The 22728-nt window shown below is 42.1% G+C and overlaps 1 protein-coding gene across 2 annotated transcripts; it reads left to right on the top strand.

The window, feature by feature from the left end:
* On the top strand, positions 1 to 22166 carry TRMO (tRNA methyltransferase O). Of its 2 annotated transcripts, XM_089652759.1 has the most exons (5): positions 42 to 169; positions 3716 to 3754; positions 4491 to 4648; positions 17001 to 17573; positions 20390 to 22166. In XM_089652759.1, the coding sequence occupies exons 2-5, from the start codon at positions 3735 to 3737 to the stop codon at positions 20599 to 20601; spliced, it is 963 nt and encodes a 320-aa protein (XP_089508885.1). In that variant the 5' UTR covers positions 42 to 169; positions 3716 to 3734; the 3' UTR covers positions 20602 to 22166. The 2 variants fall into 2 exon arrangements, with proteins under 2 accessions (XP_089508883.1, XP_089508885.1); XM_089652757.1 differs by lacking the exon at positions 3716 to 3754 and having other exon boundaries at positions 1 to 169.
* The last annotated feature ends 562 nt before the right edge of the window (positions 22167 to 22728 follow it).

Raw genomic sequence — 22728 nt, 5'->3', positions numbered from 1 at the left:
TGTTAACCAAACCAATTGGATACATTGAATCCTGCTTTGCCGAAAAAAATGGCACACCAAGGCAACCTTCTGTTTGCAGTTTGTCCCGTGGATGCTTAAAGATAGGCAAGAGTGTTTTCAATAATCCTGAGCATTCTGTGATGGATCTACAACAATTTTCTCATGTGTGGTAAGCTTTTAGAATTGAAGTCATGTCTAGAAAAGGATTGACAGTGTTTGTGGAAATATTTGTGTAACATAATTAAAAGTTCAATAAGTATTCTACTCTTTAAATTGGTAGTAAACAGCAGGAAAGGGTGGGGGAGGAATAAAAGTCGCCTGCAATGTGATGTCATAATGTGCTAGTATGCATAGTTATAGTTACAAGGACCATAAAATAGAGGGGAATTTTTATTTTTGAAGAAAAGGTTGCAAACCTTTTGAGCTACATTATGTGGCTATTTCAAATGCATTTGGTTCTTACCAGAATTCCTTAAACAGACAATATTAATTTATTTGGAAATCCACTATACAGAAAACTTCCAGAAACTGAAAATTAATTATTGCTGAATAAAAAAAGTCACACAAACAAGGCTCAACAAGCATTTTCTCAAGTGGTTTAGATACTAACTTAGACTGCTAGCTATGGGGACACTCGTGCGGGCTTGACCTCACGCTGGCTCTGTGTGTCCATTGATACACACAGGGTGTCTTGGCCCCACCCCCTGCTGTCTCCTCACCAGCTTGATTTACAGAAGCAGGAGCCTTCTGCTTTTACAACCACTTTAGCTTACTGAAGCACATTGCTTCCTGATCTGCACTGCATGTGTTGGATCACTAAAACTAAAGCAGCCAAAAGAGGCTTGAAAATATATGAAGTCATAGTAAACCTGATCCTTTGAAATTTATATGTAATAGCGGGTTGCCCTAAATAATTAGGTGAATTTCATATTGGCTGCCTCAGGAACACCCTCCTGCATTCCACTATTGAGCATTGAGGGCATCTGTCAGTGACATTGGCCAGTAGTGAGGTGCAGAGGAATGAAGTTGGCGTGGTCGTACTCAAGAGGGAGCTGGTTGAATCTGCAGACCAAAGTGCCCTAATATTTGCTGCACATTGTTTGGAAACTAATCTAATGTATTAGGATCCCGGAGCTGATTTACATTAAACAATACTTTACCATGCCTATTATGACTTCACGTTTGTGTATTTAACGCCAAAAGCCCAAATTCTGCATTAAAGCTGCCCATAGATGGATCGAAAGATGGATGGTTCAGCAGAGACCAGCCAAATGTCGATCCACATGTAGCCGACCCTGCTTGACAGAAGTCAATCCAGTGGTGTATTTATGTTTTGTGCTGTCCTAGGCAACACAAAAATCACCCCCCCCCCAGTGCACCCCCACTGTCTCTAGTGCACCAACGTTTGCTGGGCGGAACTTAGTGGTCGGCCACATCTTTCTGTGAAGGTGTCAGTTAGTGGTATGAGCAGCGAAAAGGTGTCGTTAGTGGTATGAGTGTTGAGAAGGTGTCGTTAGTGGTATGAGTGGAGAGAAGGTGTCGTTAGTGGTATGAGTGGAGAGAAGGTGTCGTTAGTGGTATGAGTGGAGAGAAGGTGTCGTTAGTGGTATGAGTGGAGAGAAGGTGTCATTAGTGGTATGAGTGGCGAGAAGGTGTCAGTAAATGGTATGAGCGGTGCCTAGGTGTCAGTCAGTGGTATGAGTCAGCCACCTGGCAGTATCTGGTCAGCCACCTGGCAGTATCTGGTCAGTCACCTGGCAGTCTCTGGTCAGTCTCAGTCAGTCTCTGGTCAGCCCTTCAGCTCTCTCCCCCCCCCCCCCCAGTATACATGGTATACATAGCAGTAGGGTGAAGATCACTCACCGGGCGGGGCGGAGACCGAGGGGGGGGGGCATGTATTACCCTCGCAGCCGCATTTCCCTTCCCTCTTCCACCTTTGTGACAGAGATCCCTGTCTCCCCTGGACACTGCTGTCCTCCGGGATCATCTCTCAGACCTGGCTCCCCACCGCCATCCACTGAGAAGAGCTCCGACCCTCAGAGCAGCCTATAGCCTGTCGGGGCGCACTGGATGCTGGGAGTTGTAGTCCTTCCCCTGCACAGCCTGCCGGGATTGTAGTTTGGGGTGGCATGCACCTTTGCAGTGGATGGTGGTGGTGAGCCAGGGCTGAGAGATGGTCCCGGATGACGGCAGTGTCCAGGTGAGGCATGATACTCCCGCTCCTCACTGTATTCAGTGGTGTACTCATGTTTTGTGCTGCCCTAGGCAACACAAAAATCGCCGTGCACCCCCACTGTCTCTAGTGCACCGTTTGCTGGGCGGAACTTAGTGGTCGGCCACATCTTTCTGTGAAGGTGTCCTTTAGTGGTATGAGCAGCGAGAAGATGTCGTTAGTGGTATGAGCGGAGAGAAGGTGTCGTTAGTGGTGTGAGTGGCGAGAAGGTGTCGTTAGTGGCGTGAGTGGCGAGAAGGTGTCAGTGGCATGAGCGGCAAGAAGGTGTAAGTTAGTGGCATGAGCAGCGACAAGGTGTCAGTTAGTGGTATGAGCGGTGTGAAGGTGTCAGTTAATGGTATGAGCGGTGCCTAGGTGTCAGTTAGTGGTATGAGTCAGTCACCTGGCAGTCTCTGGTCAGTCACCTGGCAGTCTCTGGTCAGTCACCTGGCAGTCTCTGGTCAGTCACCTGGCAGTCTCTGGTCAGTCACCTGGCAGTCTCTAGTCAGCCTGGCAGCTCCCCCCCCCAGTATACATGGTATACACAGCAGTAGGATGGAGATCACTCACCAGGTGGGGCGGAGACCAGGGGAAGGGGGGGCATGTATTGCCCTCGCAGCCGCATTTCCCTTCCCTCTTCCACCTCTGTGACAGAGATCCCTGGACACTGCCATCCTCCGGGATCATCTCTCAGATCTGGCTCCCCACCGCCATCCACTGAGGAGAGCTCCGACCTTCAGAGCAGCCTATAGCCTGGCCGGGCGCACTGGATGCTGGCACTACAACTCCCAGCATGCAGTGCGCCTGGCCAGGCTATAGGCTGCTCTGAGGGTCGGAGCTCCCGGACCTCTCTTCAGTGGATAGTGGTGGGGAGCCAGGGCTGAGAGATGATCCCGGATGATGGCAGTGTCCAGGGGAGGCATGATACTCCCACTCCTCACTGTATTCCTCTGCTGTAGTGACATCAAAGACGTCCCTTCTTCCGAGGCGCAGCACCGCCCCCCTGTAAAGTGCCATCCTAGGCAAGTGCCTTGTTTGCCTCGCGGCAAATACGCCCATGAGTCAATCCTTACATCGACTTCTGCAGAATGGGAATGTTGTACATTTTTTGTTGGCTGCAGCCACTGATCATTATATTCTGACAGTGGAGAGTCCATCTATGGGCCCACTTTAGTGTGGAAGGGTGATAACGTCTGTCAAGTTTTTGCTGCTGTCTCTGCTGGGTAGACTCATTCTCTCTGTTTGACCGTGGAACAGAATGTGATGGAAAATCCAGAACTTTACAGTTGTTAAGGTAACAAAAGGTGAGAGGAAATCTCCCAGTGGGAACATCTGTTTTGTTCATTTGTAGAAATGTTCTCCAAATTCCAGTTGTGTCTTCAGGACAGAAAGTGAAGGGAAATCTACCCAACACAGACAGCAAAAAAAAACAAAAAAACTCCATTTATCCATAACTAAACAAAAAGTTTTGGCTATAGTGACATTTCATTTTAATTTCTGCAGTGTCCGGATTGTGTGAAGAATGTCTGTGGAGCTTTGTTGGTAAGTATACTGTGTAGCAAAGAGGGAGTATTGAGAGTCTGCTGTTGTCTCAGGCTAGGTTCACATTTGTGCATTGCCAGAAGTCATGCAAAATCAGGCTAGGTTCACATTTGTGCGTTGCAGGAACTTACATGTTCCTGCAACATACAGAAAATGCATATCCCTTTTGCAGGAACATGGAGTGGCCATTAATTCTAAATGGCAGTCAGATGTGCCTTGCTAACACGCAATCCAAAATGGGTGATAACACAGTACCATACGTTTTGGTGTGGTGCAATTTAAAAAAAAAGTCATGCACAAGGGTGGACTGACCATTTGGAAACTTGGGCACTGCCCGAGGGCCCGGGGTCAGTAGGGGGCTCCATGAGATGCCCCTGGTACCTCTTTCATAGGCTTTTTGAGTTTGGCATGGGCACAGGGGCTCCATGATCCCCTATTGCCCAGGGGCCCTGGGTTGTCAGTCCATCCCTGGTCATGCACTTCCTTTGTGCAATTTTCATGCTTAGAAATGAATGGGCTGCCCTATACCCATGCAAAAAATTGTGTAAAAATGCACAAGCACCTGCACAGGTGTTAATGAAGCCTCAGTGTTCACTCTGCTAGCCATGATACAAAAATAATGGAGTATTTACATTGTAAAGTGGAAGGAGATAAAATATACCAAACTTTATGATTTATTTCTGATTTTCCATATGCTACCCTATATTTATGCTTCATATTACCATTTCATTTGCAGGATTTTATTTATTTTCCACAAAAATGGACGTTTAAGTTGCAAAGCAAAAGTTCAACCACCAAGACTAAATGGAGCAAAAACTGGGGTGTTCTCCACAAGAAGTCCTCATAGACCCAATGCAATTGGACTGACTCTTGCCAAACTAGATAAAGTAGAAGGTAATGTACATGTAGGTAAATAGGCAGCATATTAGCATACTAGTCCTTTGCATTCACTCAAAGTTGCATGCATTCTTTGTATTAAGGTAAAAAATGTCCCAGTATTTGTATCACCTTCTCACCCCCCGTTTACTTGCCTGATTCCTCACATGATCTGATGCTGTACACATCTTTTTTTATTTTTTTTTTATTTTTTATATTATATCTTGTTTATTAAGTTTTACATTACAAAAACACAACACTATACCATTTTCATCCAACATACAAACATTTCACCTAAATTTCCCATCCCAGCCTCCCCTCTTCTCCCCCCCCCCCCTCTCCCAACCCCCCTCACAACCCACCCCAGTCCATATAATTCTTCCCATCTCTTTCCAACAATCCAGCTCCTGTCTATAACTTTTCTCCTCAATCCTCTCTTCCTACTCTTCCTTTTCTTACTATTCTTTATTTCCCTCCAACCTTTTTTTTTTGTTTTTTTTCCTATTTATGCTACGGTCTTGCATAACGTTCCCTTTGTTTCCCCTACCATGGATCATATCCCTGGGCCTCCCACTACTTCCATATATTTTCCTGATGCCTTGAAGTCAAACCATCTTCCCCATTCTTTTCTACTGTAAATTTTGTCTATATGGTATAACTCCTCCATCTTGTTTATATATTCAACCCTGTCTAACCGGTCCCACATTGTTGGAGGCTCCTGTGTCTGCCAGGATTTGGGAATAAGCCCTTTAGCCTTGCCGATTAGATGGTATAATACACTATTTTTATAATGCTTCACCGGTACATCTGATCTATAAAATAAACACACCCACGTATTCTTCTGTATAGTTGTCCCCAGTTTCTCTTGTATAAATTGGATTATATCTTGCCAAAACCCCTGTATTTTTGGACAGTCCCACCATATACCGTATTTTTTGCTCCAGAAGACGCACCTAGGTTTTAGAGGAGAAAAACAAGAAAAAAAATATTCTGAACCAATGATCTGCAGACGTAGTACAGGAAATGGCCAGAGACTGCGGACACAGTACAGGAAATGGCCAGAGACTGTGGACACAGTACAGGAAATGGCCAGAGACTGCGGACACAGTACAGGAAATGGCCAGAGACTGCGGACACAGTACAGGAAATGGCCAGAGACTGCGGACACAGTACAGGAGATGGCCAGAGACTGCGGACACAGTACAGGAAATGGCCAGAGACTGCGGACACAGTACAGGAAATGGCCAGACATTGCGGACACAGTACAGGAGATGACCAGAGACTGCGGGCACGATACAGGGGATGACCAGAGACTGCGGGCACGATACAGGGGATGACCAGAGACTGCGGACACGGTACAGGGGATGACCAGAGACTGCGGACACGGTACAGGGGATGACCAGAGACTGCGGACACGGTACAGGAGATGACCAGAGACTGCGGGCACGGTACAGGGGATGACCAGAGACTGCGGGCACGGTACAGGGGATGACCAGAGACTGCGGGCACGGTACAGGGGATGACCAGAGACTGCGGGCACGGTACAGGGGATTACCAGAGACTGCAGACCTTTGGGGAGGGAGAGGGAAGCGGGTACCCGAATTTGACAGGTACCTGCTCCCACTTCCGTGGAGTTGTCCTCCCTCCCTGTCTTCTGGGACACGTGAAAGGTCCCAGAAGACTGTCGGACCATTCGCAAAATGCAGTGCTTCTCGCGCATGCGCAGTGGACACCCGGCTGTCACAGCCGGGTGCCCACACTAAAGATGCCAGAGCCGGGAGAGAAAACTGTACAGAGTTGGACTGAGGAACAGGTAAGGCTCTGCTGCAGAGAAGAGCCAAGCGGCTGGCCCGGTATTCTGACGCGGTGGGAATACCGGACCGGCCGCTCCATATTCGCTCCATAAGACGACACAGCCATTTTCCCCCATTCTTTAGGGGTAAAAAAGTGCGTCTTATGGAGCGAAAAATATGGTATGTGCCATTGTTCTCTTGGCTCCACATCCCCTCCAACAGAGCGGTGAGACTTCTACTCGTTGTCTGTGCAACACTCGGTCAAATACTATCTCGTTACACATTTATAATTCAATTCAACCGTGTTCATGTTTATCACCCCATGTGTTAATGTAAACATTTTATTATCATTTCTGTAAGGACAGTGGAGGACCTGCCCCCTTCAATTCAGTAAGAATCTTATATATCCCAGAAGTGACATGTTTTGGAGCCGTACTAGAACTTAACATCTTTTCAAACAGGAGCATGTACTCCGCTATCCTCAGGAGTTGAGGCAACTTCGAAGCAAAATGTCTTAATTGATAATATCTCAATCAAATGCCACAAATACCTCGTTTTTACTCTTTAAGAAAAGTGCACAACTTCCCCTTAACTACTATATCCCCCAACTGTGCATCTACATCTTTAAACCATTTCCCCAAAATATTATCCTTCCCGGTGGGAAAAACTCAGTACCCACCAGGAGAATCAACAGTGAATTATATTTCCAATCCATTTGTTTGTGCATTCCATCCCATACTCTTAACACCTCCTGTGTCAGTGTACTACTAGTCTCATCCATAATACAAAACTTTCATGGTATCCAAATAATCCTCTCCTCTAATCGTGTGTTACTTAAAATGCCTTCTATTTTAACCCAACTCTTCCCTAATGAATTCTATGTCCAGTCTACAATTTGTGACAGTATCTCCACAGTAAAATAATTCTTAATATTGGGCAAATTTAATCCTCCTTTTTCTTTATTACACAGAAGTTCATGTCTAATTCTCGGTTTCGTATTAGCCCATATATATTTAAGTATTAATTTTTTTATTATCGCAAAGAAGGATCTTGGGATATGGACTGGGAGCATATGGAATTTATATAAGATTTTTGGGACTATCACCATCTTAACCAAATTTATACGCCCAATGCAAGAGACCCTTCCCTTTGGGAGTCTTCTCAGCTCCTACCTTAATTTCATTTATTAATGGAATATAATTTACTCTGTATATTTTTTTTATAGAAGGGGTCAACTTTACTCCTAGGTAACCTAATTCCTTCTCACTCCATGAAAATGGGAAGTCTTTTTGTAGAGTCTGTATCTCTTTCTTTGAAACATTAATATTCAAGATCTCTGATTTTTATGGGGTTTATTTTCAAGTTTGAAAGCTCTCCATACACTTTTAGTAATCCCATTAGGTTAGGTAACAAATAACGGGGATAAGGGGCATCCATGTCTTGTACCGTTGTACATCTTAAAAAACACAGAGAGAAACCCATTTACCTTAACCGTCGCTGTCGTTACTAAGAACCCCTTGGCCTGTATATTGCCCTGGAATCTGACGTGGGATTTCTCCACTGGTAATTCCTGATTTGGGGTAACACTCTAAACATGGATGCCTGCTCCTACCCCCAGCTCTTCACATGGGGTTCTGTGTTTAATATCCTAATTGGCCTCTACCTATCTTCCCCGAAGACCTGATGGGAACACAGGGGGGATGGGGAGGTGGAAAAAGGAAAAGAGGAAGGAGGGAGACAACAATTCAACCCCCTATCCTTCTCCCACTGACCACCACCCCTCCCCCCATTTCAGTCTATCTTCACTTTTTATTCACTAGCTGCCACTTATCTTTTTTTGACCTTACACTTTCACATTCATTTAACTCATCTGACCACCCCATAATTCCCACATTCTGCAGTTCTACTTTTTCACAAAAGTCACTAAGTTCTTTTGGAAATCTTAGCCTTGCTGATTTCCTGTCTTTCCACCCGATCAGACATTGCGGGAATCCCCAATTATATCGAATTCTTTTTCCCTCATCTGTTCCAATAAGGGTTTTAGTAGTCTTCTTCTAGATAATGTCTCCGAGGCAGTGTCTGCAAAGACTTGTATTTTCGCTTCTCCAAATTTTATCTCTGGGGTCTCCCACAATTTTTTCCATATTCTTTCTCTGTCCTCATAATCATGGAATCAAACAATCACGTCCCTAGGGGTGTCTGATGTTACCCCTGGTGGGCGTCTTAATCTATGTGTTCTCTCAATCTTCAGAGGATCTGCGGCTAGTCTACCTGTCAATGGGTTAAACACCTTCTTTATTTTTTCCTGGAGGTCCTCTTCATGTGAATCTTCTGGGAGGCCCCTAATCCTTAGATTATTTCTTCTATTTTCTTGGTCCTCCAGTTTAAGTGACCGCTTCCTCTGTTCACTTCGCATCTCCTCCAACTGCGTTTCGAGGTTACATATCTGCTGAGCCTGTGTCTCCATTTTCTCCTCCACTTCTTCCATCCTTGTTAACATTCATTCAAGATCCTTATGAATCACTGCCATTTAATTTTTCATAGAAAGTTAGTTTTGCAAACATTTCTGCCAACTCTGTTTTTGTGGGGATTTGTGATATTACTCCCTGTTGTTCTGAGACATTTTGTTCATTTACACTGTCATTATTTATAGATTAATTAATCTGATTCTCTTCCTATACTCCAAATGACAATCTAGACTTCTCCCCATCATACTTTTTACTTTTTTTCCTGTTGTTTCTCCAGACATTGCATCTCTGGGCTTTTTTCCTGTAATGGCAAGTATTTCTTGATTGTGCTAGAATTGTGTTGGATTGCGGGGTTTTTCCACCCCCACCTTTTAGTGGATCTGTTCTTCATATTAGCTAGGCTTAGTCGCAGATTTTCTACTCAATGTTCAAAATACAATATTCGCACACCTATGGAAGACTCGTCCTCCTTGTTCTTGTCTACAGTGACTTTTACAGTTCCAAATAGCATTTATAGCACAAACGTTATTAGCCGCACAACTTGACCCCTGAGATACCCCGGCTCCTTGATCTTCTAACCGCCTAGCCCCACAGCTCAGGTATACAATTACTTACAACAGAAGAAAATAGCGACTTGAATCTCCTGCCGTTGCCCACGACAACTCACCATCACCCTTCGAGCCTGGGGTTCTGGATCCGTCTGTCTCTATGCACTCTTCTATCCCAGTCAGGATCTTCTTCTCCAGTTTGCAGAGTTGCCTGAGTGGGGGTCTGGGCGGGAGCTCAAAATATTCTGGAGTCCTGTGTCCTTGGGTATCTCCTGGCCTCCGGGTCTCCTGCAGTGTGTCCCTCTTCTCAAGACGCTGGGGTATCCAGCAAGCTTAATACATCCCAGCATGGACCTTCCCTCCTGAGGACCTTCCTTGCTCGGGCACCTCCTCTGTCTCCCTCTCTCAGCGCCTCCCGCGCTCCAGGGAGCACACCCGCCGGCCATCACCAGTCCCTCCAGGATCCCAGCCCCAGATCACTGCCACCACCTCTCACCATGTGACAGACGCCGCAGAGACACTGCACAGCGCCGACAGGGACCACTACCTGGATCAGGTAGTATTACAGAGTGAGGTGTAGGTGGGTCAGGCCCTGGTCAGTCTCCTCATGGCGGGCTTCGGGAGCTCCGGCACTTAGCAGTCTCCTAGTGCCATGTTCAGCAATGCTGTGCCCATCTATAGCAGCTCTCTCTTCTCTTCCTCCATTCAAAGGACAGAGAGGCAGCAGCAGGATCCATTGGCTCCTGCTGCTGTCAATCAAATTCTGTGAGCAGAGAGCAGGGCATAGGGCTGAGCCACTCTGTGTAAGTTAATGGACACACAGCCCCAATCAGGAGCAAGCCTGAATGTGTGCCCCCATAGGAAGTGACTTACTATGGTGCCACATGAAGAAGAAGAGTCAAGAGCATCAGTGGGGGACCCCAGAAGAGTAGGTTCTGGGCTGCTGTGTGCAAAAACGAATGCACAGAGCAGGTAAGTGTAACATGTTTGCTATTAAAAAAAAAAACAAAACAAAACAAAACATTTCTTAGTCTTTACAATCATTTTAAAGAATCTCTTGAAATGCAAATCCTCCCAGACAAGCAGTGCTGACAGGGATCAAGCTACAGCATCTAGTCCATGGTTAGTTGGGTACTCAAGGGCTCACTTACTATGCTTGTCAATGCTTAGGCTTATGTAGGCATTGTAAACCTTCTAACCCATGAATAACAGGTAGGCCTGCTTCAACATGAATTATTCATTGACCTAATTGACATAGGAAAATGAAATCTTATGGTGAGCAACATATAGCTGTCATCACTCCAAACCACTGGTGTCCAACCTACAGCCCGATGGTCACAATGTGGCCCTTTTGGCACTTACTGAGTGTTCCTCAGTCCCCAGCAGCCAGAAGTCAGTGTTTTGGACTTTGCCAAGCCATGGCTTCTGATATCTACATGCTCTGAAAGCAAACTCTGCAAGCATACGGTATTTATCTATATGTGCCTATTCCTGCCACTGTCATGGCTTTCACAGGAGCATTCAGACTTGAAGGGGGTGGGGAGACGGTGAGTTGCACGCTAGCAGGTAATTAGGCTATGCTACCATTCGTATGTGTTTACAGCAGTAGAAAGCATAGTAAATGGACTTGATGACTTATCAGTATGTTACTGTCCCTTCATTGTCCAACCAACAAGCTACAGCCCGGAAAGAAACATTGTTGTATGTCTTAACTGGAATTGCCCAATAACACATTATCCTTCTGTTACAGTGCATTATGGCACACGTTAACTTGCAGCAGCTGATTCATTATGAATGGCTGCCAACACACCACAACAGATGAAAAACCTACATGACTCTTTTTTTTTTGTTAATGCAGCACATTGTAAAAGATGATATGTGCATTGTGTTGCACTGCAGTGCATTGTGTTCTACTGTATAGTGAGTGGTGGTGCCATTCACAATGAATGGCCCCACTATGCATTGCACATAAAACAGGTAAATGTAAATGGACCCCAAGGCACCTTTCACACAGGCTTTCTGATCAGGTCTGCCTGTCAGTTTTCAAGCAGACCTGATCAGAAGGTCCATGCAGCTCTATGGGCAGGTTGATGTAAATGGACCTGCGTCCCGTTTACATACACCTACCTCTGATTCTGTCCAGGGAAAATATAATGGAACAGGACTTCTGTTTTTCCAGACCTAAATGTGATGCTAAATGGAGAGCAGTGCCCTGTGTGAAAGGACCCTAAAAGAGAAAGTGATGTTACCCTCCTGTCTGATTGGAGAATATTTATTTTTTTCAGGTACTTGTATAGCGCTGTCAATTTTACGCAGCGCTTTACATATATATTGTACATTCACATCAGTCCCTAACCCTCAAGGGGCGTACAATCTTAGGTCCCTAACTTAGATTCATACATACACACTAAGGACAATTTAGACAGGACTGCAAAGTGAAAAAAACAAGAAGCGCACCAACCTTGCGCATTACCTCCGTAACCAAAATTTATTAGTAAAAGAATGGTACTCACAAACGGCAAAAAAAAACAGGCATGTAAGTCCTCCAAGGGACTTCAGAAACAAGAGGCCAGCGCGAATCCCATCATGGGGGTAGACACTCAGTACAGCTGACGCGTTTCGAAGGACGTACCTTCTTCCTCAGAGCTCTGAGGAAGAAGGTACGTCCTTCGAAACGCGTCAACTGTACTGAGTGTCTACCCCCATGATGGGATTTGCGCTGGCCTCTTGTTTCTAAAGTACCATTCTTTTACTAATAAATTTTGGTTACTGAGGTAATGCGCAAGGTTGGTGCGCTTCTTGTTTTTTTCACTTTGCAGTATTGTTCGGGCTTCCCCAGCCTTGTTTTGGAGCTGCATGACCTTCTATGCTCTGGTGGTCATTTCGTTTGGGTTTGATTTCACCTACTCACCACCGGCCTGGGTCCTGGAGTGCACGAGGAATCGTATTTTGTCTACAATTTAGACAGGAACCAATGCACCTACTAGCATATCTTTGGAGTGTGGGAGGAAACTGGTGTACCCGGAGGAAACCCACGCATGCACAGGGAGAACATGCAAACTCCAGGCAGGTGGTGCCGTGGTGGGGATTCAAACCAATGACCCTAGTACTTCCAGGCGGAAGTGCTAACAATTTAGCCACTGTGGTGCCCCAATATGAATCACAAAAGTGGCTGAACAGAATTGCAAATCTTTCAGAATATAAGACTGGAGACATATGTGTATTTCAACTACATATTTAGTGGTTTCCTTAGAGATGTTCCTGTTTTTAAAGCTTTGTTTTTTTTAAAGGAAAAAAATCTGTGAGCATAACTCAAACAGTTGCTGCTAGTTCAGAGATCATTTACTGTTTTGCATATAACTGTTAATATTATCAATGATTAGAATATCAAAGGGAAGCTTAATTTGGGGGGTTGTATGCTTAAGTATTCACACAGCTAACATTTTTCTGTGATTTCTTTAAAGTTTATAAATTACTTATTTGATGAATATTAAAGCTGACTGATGTGCAAGTTCCCATAATAATTTGGATAGCTTTTTTTTTAATTATTTTGACTCAGAGAGCAGTCAGTCTGTTTGGGGTCTACGGTATTTAGTGTTATCAGGCAAATAGCCAATGATTTTCTATTGAGGAATATATGTTAAAGCAAAACTATCATTAGCTTTACAGGCCTGCATGAAAAAAACAACAACACTGTCTTGTTATACAACAATTGTAATAAAGCTGTTCTTTTAATCTTTATAGGACAGTGCACCTGGTAAAAACATACCTTCCTCCTCATTCCTGTATCTTTCACTGTGTGGCCTGCCTTGCACCACACAGCCTTTGGAAAGACAGCATCCTGGCTGGATTCTCCCCTTACTGCATACATTCACAGTGACCCAATACATTCCTATAGTTGGGGACTTACTTTACTATAGTGGATGACTGTAGACTGCCATGTGTATAGTTCACCCATGGGAATGCATGGAGCCTTGGGCATGTGTGTAGTAAGAGCGCCTGTCCTAGATGTCTAATTTTCCAAAGGCTGTGCAGTGTTAGGCAGAGCCCACACAGTGAAGATCACTGGAAAAGGCAGGGCCCACGCAGCGAAGATCACTGGAACAGGGACAAATGTAAGTATTGTTATCAGGGGGCTATACTCAGGGGGGTGAGGGTCACTTAAAGTACAACTGTGACTAGACCTGATAGGAGCATTTTGCGAGAATGATGCCACCAATTTGCTGCAGGCTGATGGAAACCTGAAGAATCCTAATGATGCCAGGAATTCCCATACAACATTTCAGCTTCCCCCGCCAGACCGTGGGACTTCCCATACAACATGCACATTCCCATACAACATGGATGTAGGGCTGCTACTTGTAGAGCAATAAGATTATTTATGTTTAATACGTAACTAAAAATGGGGCGCCAATCTAGAATCCTCTAGTGGAATCAAGAGAAGCCGCCTTTAAAGTGTGACCAACACTATATATAAAAACATAAAATAAGGAAGGCGCTTCTGAAACCAATGAATGTACTAAAGATAATTTCCTAAATCAAAGGTGCAAATAATAATACAAATGATAAAATCCAAAAATTCAAAAACCATTATCTCATAGCAAGTCAAAAAATGTCCATAAATAGCAAAGAATGTCCCTAAAGTGAATAGTCCATGTAATGGCTCCACAGAAAATCTCTGTACACCATGTTCCCAAAACCAGTGATGAATATATATTTCAATAATCTAGTTTTCCACCACATGCGGTGAGATTAATAATTTACCAGATTTTCATCTTCAATAAGCATATCACGCTTCTCTGTTGCAAGCACCACCAGAAAAGGGTATCACCAAAGTGTTCTCATAAGTACTCTCTTGTGAATGGGATGTGACAACACATAAACTCAAAGAAAAAGGGGGTTTCTATAATGTAGTAAATTTTATTAAAATTGGAAAAAATACATAAAATTGATGCACTCACATAAAGTGTAGGATGGAATTGAGCACTGCACACCATCGCTTATACTATCTGAACCGGCGTGCATTCCACAGGCCGGATCCAACCCACCGGAAGTGACATGAACGGGGACTGGAAGTGATGGCAATGGCCAGGCCTTCACTTTATGGACATTTTTTGCTATTTATGAAATTTTTTTGGCTTGCTATGAGATAATGGTTTTTGAATTTTTGGATTATTATTTGCACCTTTATTGATTTAAGTGGTTATCTTTAGTATAGTCATTGGTTTGAGTAGTGCCTTTCTTATTTTAATGTGAATGCTATCACCCAGTTAACCTTTTAAGCAATTTTTGGACTTAAGCAGGCCATATATGATGCAATGATTGCTCAATTTCCCTATCAACACATTTAGTCACACTGACTGTGTTGATGAGGGAATGCATACCGTGGAGCTATTGTGTTCTTCCGATGGGGTGGCACAGGGAGCCCTCACTGGCGGTCGGGAGAGCACAGTGATTATTGCTAGAGACTGTAGCTGCTGGCAGTAACTGCATGCTGAAAATCCGTCATGCTGGTTATAGCCAAGTCTGTCGATGGATGGATCGACTTGGGTACAATCAACCTGCCCATAGACAGACACACTGAATCTCGGCTGGTCCCTGCTGAAGTTTCTTCTTTAACCCCTTCCTTCCCACTGTCATTAGTACAGTGTCAGTGCTTTTTATTAGCACTGGTCACTCTTTTGGTGTCATTGGGATGTTAGTGGCAGTTAGTCAATCCCCACCCCGTGTCAGAATGCCCGCCGCAGTCCTGTTATAAGTCACTGATCACCGCCATTACTAGTATAAACAAAAAAAAAAATTCTGGTGTGTGTATATATACCACTATTTGTAGACACTATAACTTTCACATAAACCTATTAAATTACACGTATTGGGATTTTTTTTTCATCAAAGACATATAGCAGAATACAATTTGGCCTAAATTTATGATGAAATTTAATTTTTTTAAATTTTTTGCTGGACATGTTTTATGGCAAAAAGTCAGAAATATAATTTTTCTTTTCTTCAAAATTGTCGTTCTTTTTGTGTTTATAGCAGAAAAAATAAAAACCGCACACGTGATTAAATTTCACCAAAACAAAGCTCTATTTGTGGGGATAAAGACTTCAATTTCATTTATGTACAGCGTTGCATGACCGCACAAATGTCAGTTAAAGTAACACAGCACCATATTGCAAAAAATGGCCTGGTCAGGAAGGGATGTAAATCCTCTGGAGAACAAGTGGTTAAAACTGGGGTTGTTATTAGCACAATTAGAAAATTTTCAGAAAACAGAACTTTAAAAGGGTTTGTAAACCCAAACAATTACATTTTCTTGTCTGCTCCATTTTCATTTGTAAAAGCTGAATTCCAGGCATTAATTTAATCTCAGTGCAAATGTTTTTCTTTACTTTCAGCAATTTGCTGATTTTTTTTTTTCTCCCCATTTGAAGTGAGAAGTCCACTTGATTCATTTTAACAAGACCGGTTGCCATTTTTTTTCTTAGCCACCAATCTTCTAATATCCTCTTAATAGTGTCCTAGTCAGTGGGAGGACTCAGGAGTCTTAGACTTTTGGCCTGTCCCACCCCACAATTACCTCAGACAGGCAAGGACACTTCTAGCCTTTTTACCCCATCCATGCCTGCTGTAAGCAACATACACACCCCCAGATCAGCCCCCACTCACCACACCCACATCCATTCACAGCTACAACTCCCATAGCACCATGGGAATTGCAATTTCTACAAGTAGCGCCGCACAGTGAACAGATGCGACACTTGCTTTATACCTCCTCTGACATTAAATATACTGTACTATTGAAAGTGATCTGTTTATTAAGTACAACATATCCACTGAGCTGTTCATTTCCTGTAATGAGCTAAAATGCTGCACGAATATCTCAGCCCTACCTGGTTTACCTCTGTGAACTGCTGAACTCCTCTATCTCTTTTATGAGGGTAAGGAGAGGGGGATGTGTTCTGTAGTCATTTCATACACGTCATGTCCTAGGGTGACAGTGCTGCTCCTCCATAGACACAGTACAGTAAGTATTACCACCCTAGGACAGGAAGTGTGATTTGCTAATACTTGTAGTGCAGCTCTAAACAAAGAAGATGGTCCCACTGGTACTCAGGAATGGGGTGCTGGATGAAAATATCACCATCTAGTAGTGTGTAGCATGCTTAAAAGGGACGGTTCGCTGCTCAACCCAATCCAGTCTATGTGGTTAACATTTTTAAGATGACCTCAGCCTTGCACCACTTCGCAAGCCAAGCCCTCTGCCATGCTACACATGTTAACCACATAGACTGGATTGGGTTGAGTGGCGAACTTTCTAAGCATAGGACAGGAAGTATGTTACTGACAGCATCTCTAGCATTTCAGAAAAAAAAATCCTGAAAAAAGAAAACTAATGTAACTACCACTAATAATGATGATAATAATAATCTAGTAATCTGCAACATATTGAATTTTTTCCTTGTGTTTTGAAAGACCTTAAGTGAGGCTGTTCCATAAAATCAGGGCGCTTGCATCTTAGCATGCATCAGTTTTATAATGTACATATTTCTTTTTACAGGTGGAACACTACATCTGTCTGGAATTGACATGATACATGGAACTCCAGTTATTGACATCAAGCCATATATTGCAGAGTATGATTCTCCAAGACCAACGTACACATTTGTGGAGGACCCAGAAGAAAACAAAAAGGAACATGAGGGCAGTTGTGATACATCAGGAAACCGCCAAGAGCCATCTTCAGAACAATTTAATATAATTTGTCACAGTGTGGAAAATAACATTGAAGATAAAGCTGAGATATCTTGCAGTCATGGTGAAATATTAGATGACCATAAAGAAAGGGTGACTTTGGAGACTACTGATGGATCATCTCTTCATGTGGAAGAATCCTGTTCATTGCAGGAATATTCTTCCAGGCAACAAGGAAAGGATTTACATATACTAGATCAAGGGACAGAGCTTACATATCAAGTGAACACAAGTAAAAAGGATGGTGAAGACAGAGACCGCACTTGTGATAGTTTTGTCCCAAACTGGGTGACAGAATCACCTGTGCCCAAGTTAAAGGTCAGGTTTACACCACATGCAGAAATGGAACTGAAGCAGTTTCAAGCAGCATGTGACAATGGTAAGATATACAACCTGCATGCTTCATTGGAATAAGTGTAGAATTCATTGTAATGGCGATATTTTGTAGCATGCTGTTCCATTACATAGTAGGATATCTTTTTACCATAGAATTACATTTCTAAAAAGACCAATCTACCAAAACATATTTTAGTTGTAGGTGGAGCCCAATAGGCAATATCAGCTCTTAGCTTCTTAAATGACTTCACATACTCTAAGATGAGATCTCCCTGCTGTAGTTCCAACTAAATATCTATCCACTGTTCTGTGTGCAGAAACTCTCCCCTGAAAGACATGAGAAGCTATCAGATGGTTAACATCTCCACCATCTGCTGAAAACTGGAATGCCACTTCATCAACAATAATTTGTGGAATTTCTAATGGTCACCAGTAACTATGAAGTAAAAGATACTCTTCCCTTCTTAATTCAGACCTTTTAATAGCAGAAAAGCAATGGTAAAATACACTTACTGGCCACTTTATTAGGTACACCTGTTCAATTGCTTGGTAACACAAACTGTTAATGAGCCAATCACATGGCAGCAACTCAATGCCTTTAGGCATTAGATGTGGTAAAGCCGAGTTGCTGAAATTCAAACTGAGCATCAGAATAGGGAAGAAAGGGGATATAAGTACCTTTGAACGTGGCATGCTTGTTGGTGTCAGACAAGCTAGTCTTGAGTATTTCAAAAACTGCTGATCTACTGGGCTTTCCACGCACAATCATCTCTAGAATGGTACAAAAAAGAGATAATATCCAGTGAGCAGCAGTAGTGTGGATGAAAATGCCTTGTTGATGTCAGAGGAGAATGGGCAGACCGTTTGAGATGATAGATAGGCAACAGTAATTTAAATAACTTGTTACAACCAAAGTATGCAAAATACAGTCTCTGAATGCACAACACATAGAACCTTGAAGCAGATGGACTACAGCAGGAGAAGACCACACTGGGTAACAAGGTGTACCTAATATTGTGACCGGTGAGTGTATATGCATGCAAGCAGGTCATTATTTCATTTTATACTGAATACAGATTTTTATTAACATTTCATAGCTGATCTAAGCAAACTGGTCACCCTAAAAATATTTTTTACATCTCTTAAACTCTTGCCCATAGCTATATTTTAGTTTTTCAACTCAGTCAAAATATTCAATCTGCACAGCTAAAACACTACACAACAAAATAAAAAATAAGAATTCATAAAAACATCCCATCTTTGTTAGGTTGCTGCTGTGACACTGTTAGAATGGATCCACAACACTCCCTTATGAAATATATAACACCATAAAAGCGCTACGCAACCATACATCATCCAATTTGTGTCATACATTTATAACTTCTCCATAACCATACAAAACATCAGCAACAAACAAAATTTTACATATGACAAATCATTTAAAAAAAAAAAAAGTGTCTAACATCCCAGTTGTGTCCCCCAATTCCACAGCATCCATCAGTTGGATGTCTGAAACTCTGGCACACTAGTGTTCTATAGTTGGAAGGTGAGTAGATTTCCAGAGAGCTGGTATGCATGCATTTGCAGCGTTCAAAAGGTGTCACAGTAATGAATTATTGTACCACTTATACGAAATTAGCGTGTCATGTAAAAGGTAAGTGGTGGGACCATCCAGTCAACTCTTTAATAGAAGACTTAGCCTCTGACCAAAAAAGTAAAGCATGCTGGGCAGTCCCAGAATATGACAGTTTTTTCTTTTTCAAAGTTTTTTAAACTTTGTTTGTTGTTGATGTGTTGTATGGTTATGGAGAAGTTATAGGCATGTAATATAAATTGGATGATGTATGGTTGTAGTACACATTTATGGTGTTATATTTTATTTTTTGTAAATGAATAGAGTACTTTGATTCAACCTAGAATGTATAAAAAAAACCTCAAAATTTGACCACGCTTTCCTTATTTGTGCACTCCAAATACAGTGAAAAAATATAGAAAATGTAGTTATAAATACATCAAAAGATTGTCCATACACACCTTCATAAAGTCCACAATAGTGAGCAGTGCAGATATATTCACATGATTCTGTGCCACCATACACCATGCTTCTCCTCTTCACCAACACAGAGACATACTGCACTCACCAGTGGGTAATGGCTTCCTTAATTAAAACAAAGTCACCATTCGCTTTCCTAGTATCAACTGTTCATCTCCATAGACTGCTATTATACTCCACCATTACACTTGTTTTAGATGTAAGAACCAGATGGTTTAAACAGCACTCTTGCATCATACAGAGGACTCCATAATACCAAGCCCATGTCAGAGAAGAGATAAAATAGCCTTATATAGTGTAATTAAAGGAAAGAATTAAAATGCACTTGCAAGTAAAATCACATAGGCATGTAAACATATATGACAGAACGCTGGTTTTTGTTCCACCTGCACTCCAAAAACCAGAAGTGGCATAACCAGGAAGTTTAGCCCTATGAATTTTGTCAGCAGCATCTGACATCATCAGGAATCCGTGACCCCTGGACATTTAGTTTGATGATGAGCAGCTTGCAGTTTTTCTTATTTATATTTTTTTTTTACCTAAATAAAAAAATATCAATACAGTTGGGGTTTATATTTGTATATATACTTTTGTGCATATTTGCATTGGTGTGGGGTAATTAATTTAACCTAGAATGTTTGCCTTACTGAAATGGTACCCCTGCAGTAAAACTGTACTACTCTACTACTCCTGTTTCTGTGTATTGTAATGCTTGTAGAAAATATGGTAACAGAATTGGTCCTGCAAGCATGGTGCTTGAAATGAATAACCATAATTTACTTGCATGTTTTTATTTTTTTTTTTAGGGGGACCATCCTTCCGTTATTTTTACTCATTTGAAGAAGCAAAGTGTGCAATCAGCACTGTGCTATCAGCTGACCCTCGTTCAGTTTACAGAAGAAATCGTTGCTTGGATCGTTTGTTTTACTTTACCCTTGACACCATGCATATGACATGCTGGTTTGGTGATGGGTTTGCAGAAGTAGTTAGAATACAGCCAGTCTCATCACAGGCTTAAAGCCTGTAGTTTTGTACCTTGAGATTTAGACTATAATTTTATTGAAAAAAAAAACTGTTAAAAATATCTCCCAGATATATATTCCACCTTCAAAAAGAAGCCTGTCAGCGGAAAAACAACTAGTCCTACACTCACTCACCCAGATACACATCTGCTGTGTAGCTTTGTTGGCACAGAGTGCCAACAAAGAATCAATGAGAGTGTGGAGTGCTTGCTTAAGCCTAGCCAAGAAAATTTTGACAAAACCACGCAGTCAATATCTTGCTGGATCATGGACTAATGGCAGTGCTGGGGGCATGGAAGATTGCAAAGATGCAATTACACTTAATGGAGCAAAATGTTTCAAAATTGTAAAGGTAATAATGTTTTAGGCTGTTTTTATACCAATGAGTGCACATTAATGCACTTTATGAACATGCACTGCTCATGCGTTTAGGGGTACATCCCATTCATTATATTTTCACAGTACTGTGCAGTATGGTGCAGATATGTCACCAGCACACCTTAATTTATTCAGACAGTCCAGTTTTATTGCAATATGATAAAATTGCACCATGGTACAATGTTTTAGTGCCAAGCAGGACTCCTTCATGAAAATTGAAAATTAAACCTCCATCAGTAGAACAACCCCTTTCAATCATTATAACATTATAATGATATCAGAATCCTGCAAAACACAAAATTTTTAATATCACATATGATATTAATTATATTAAGGATCAATTATCTACATTGTCATACGAAAAAAAAAATAAAGGATTCCCTCCAAAAGTAACTAGACATTTGTGTAAAATCACTCATTGCTGGTTTACATTGATGCAGTGCGGGTAAACGCATGTGATTCGGACAGGAATTGCACTATATTCCTGGTCAAATCACATGCGATTCTTTGCAGTGTGGTTTGAGCTTATTCATTTTGTATGGCTCAAATTCCACCACACCCACATGAAGAAGGTGCATGCATCTTTTTTTTTGGCCGCACTGGAATTGCATCACATGATCTGATTCAGCCAATCACACTGCATTTTGTAAACTGTTTCTGGGGTGTCATCAACTTAACATTGACACCCTCAGTGGTTTGGGAATCGCTGTACGAATCGCTGCAAATTCCACACAGCATCAGTGTGAACCGGGACTCACTGTGCAGTAGTGCCATGCAGCTACCCCCCCAGGCACCTGGTATAGTACTGTCAGTGTGCTTGTAAGTGCGATCACATACTTGGGTACTGAGGGATAGTATATCAAAGAGTCAAATACATTTTTTATTGCATTAGGCCAATAGGAAATGAATGAATGGGTCAATGCAATGCATAGTAACATGGCAACGCACATTCATAGGTTTGAATAGAATTTGACATGACTAAAAATGGCACTGATATTGTTAATTTGGTGTTAGCATAGCACAATGTTCCAGAATGCTAAATACTGCTTATAAGAGCCAGTATAAAAACGAAACATTGGATTCTGAGAAACCTGGTCATGAAAGCATAGTACAGAGAAAACTAAATATTTGGTTTTGTACTGTGGTTGAAATGCATTTTAAAGTAATAAAATATTTACAGGAATTGTTTTTTTTCTTTTAATAAAATGACAACTTCTGCTCTAAATGGAACACCATCTGGTTGTGACACCTCCATTAACTCAAAGATGACTGGTTTGAATCAAAATTGAAATCTGTATTTATCTGCAGTGCCATCTACTGCTGAAATCTGGGATTTTAGCACTTCGAATCAGGTATAGCATTCTTTTCTGAACTTTGGCTGGTCATACAAGATAGGTTTAGTTAGTTAAAAACTAGCTGAAATATTGGCCATTATCCTTGTCTTTTGTATGAAGATATAAATGTTTGTTTCTGCCTCTTTCCCATATGCAGAGTCGAGTTTTAACTTGATCATTTATTAAGTGATTATAGCAGAGGCTGATCTTTTAAACAAACTACCATTACTACACCTTTCATCAAATATTAAGGGATTGTTCACACCATATGTGCATGAAAACTGATGGAAAATGACATGCAGATTTCACTTGTAGAGTCATCAGTTTACATCAGTTTTTATGCGCGCTTTAATGAGTTTTATACATGTTGCAGATTCATGTGCAGAAAAAAATGTGGAGCCAAACACATCT

This window comes from Staurois parvus, unplaced genomic scaffold (genome assembly GCF_062004578.1).
Source record: "Staurois parvus isolate SC_StPar_1 unplaced genomic scaffold, SC_StPar_1.0 ptg000692l, whole genome shotgun sequence".
Taxonomy (NCBI): Eukaryota; Metazoa; Chordata; class Amphibia; order Anura; family Ranidae; genus Staurois; species Staurois parvus.
The sequence above is the reverse complement of the archived record's forward strand: the minus strand, read 5'-3'. Positions and strand labels throughout refer to the sequence as shown.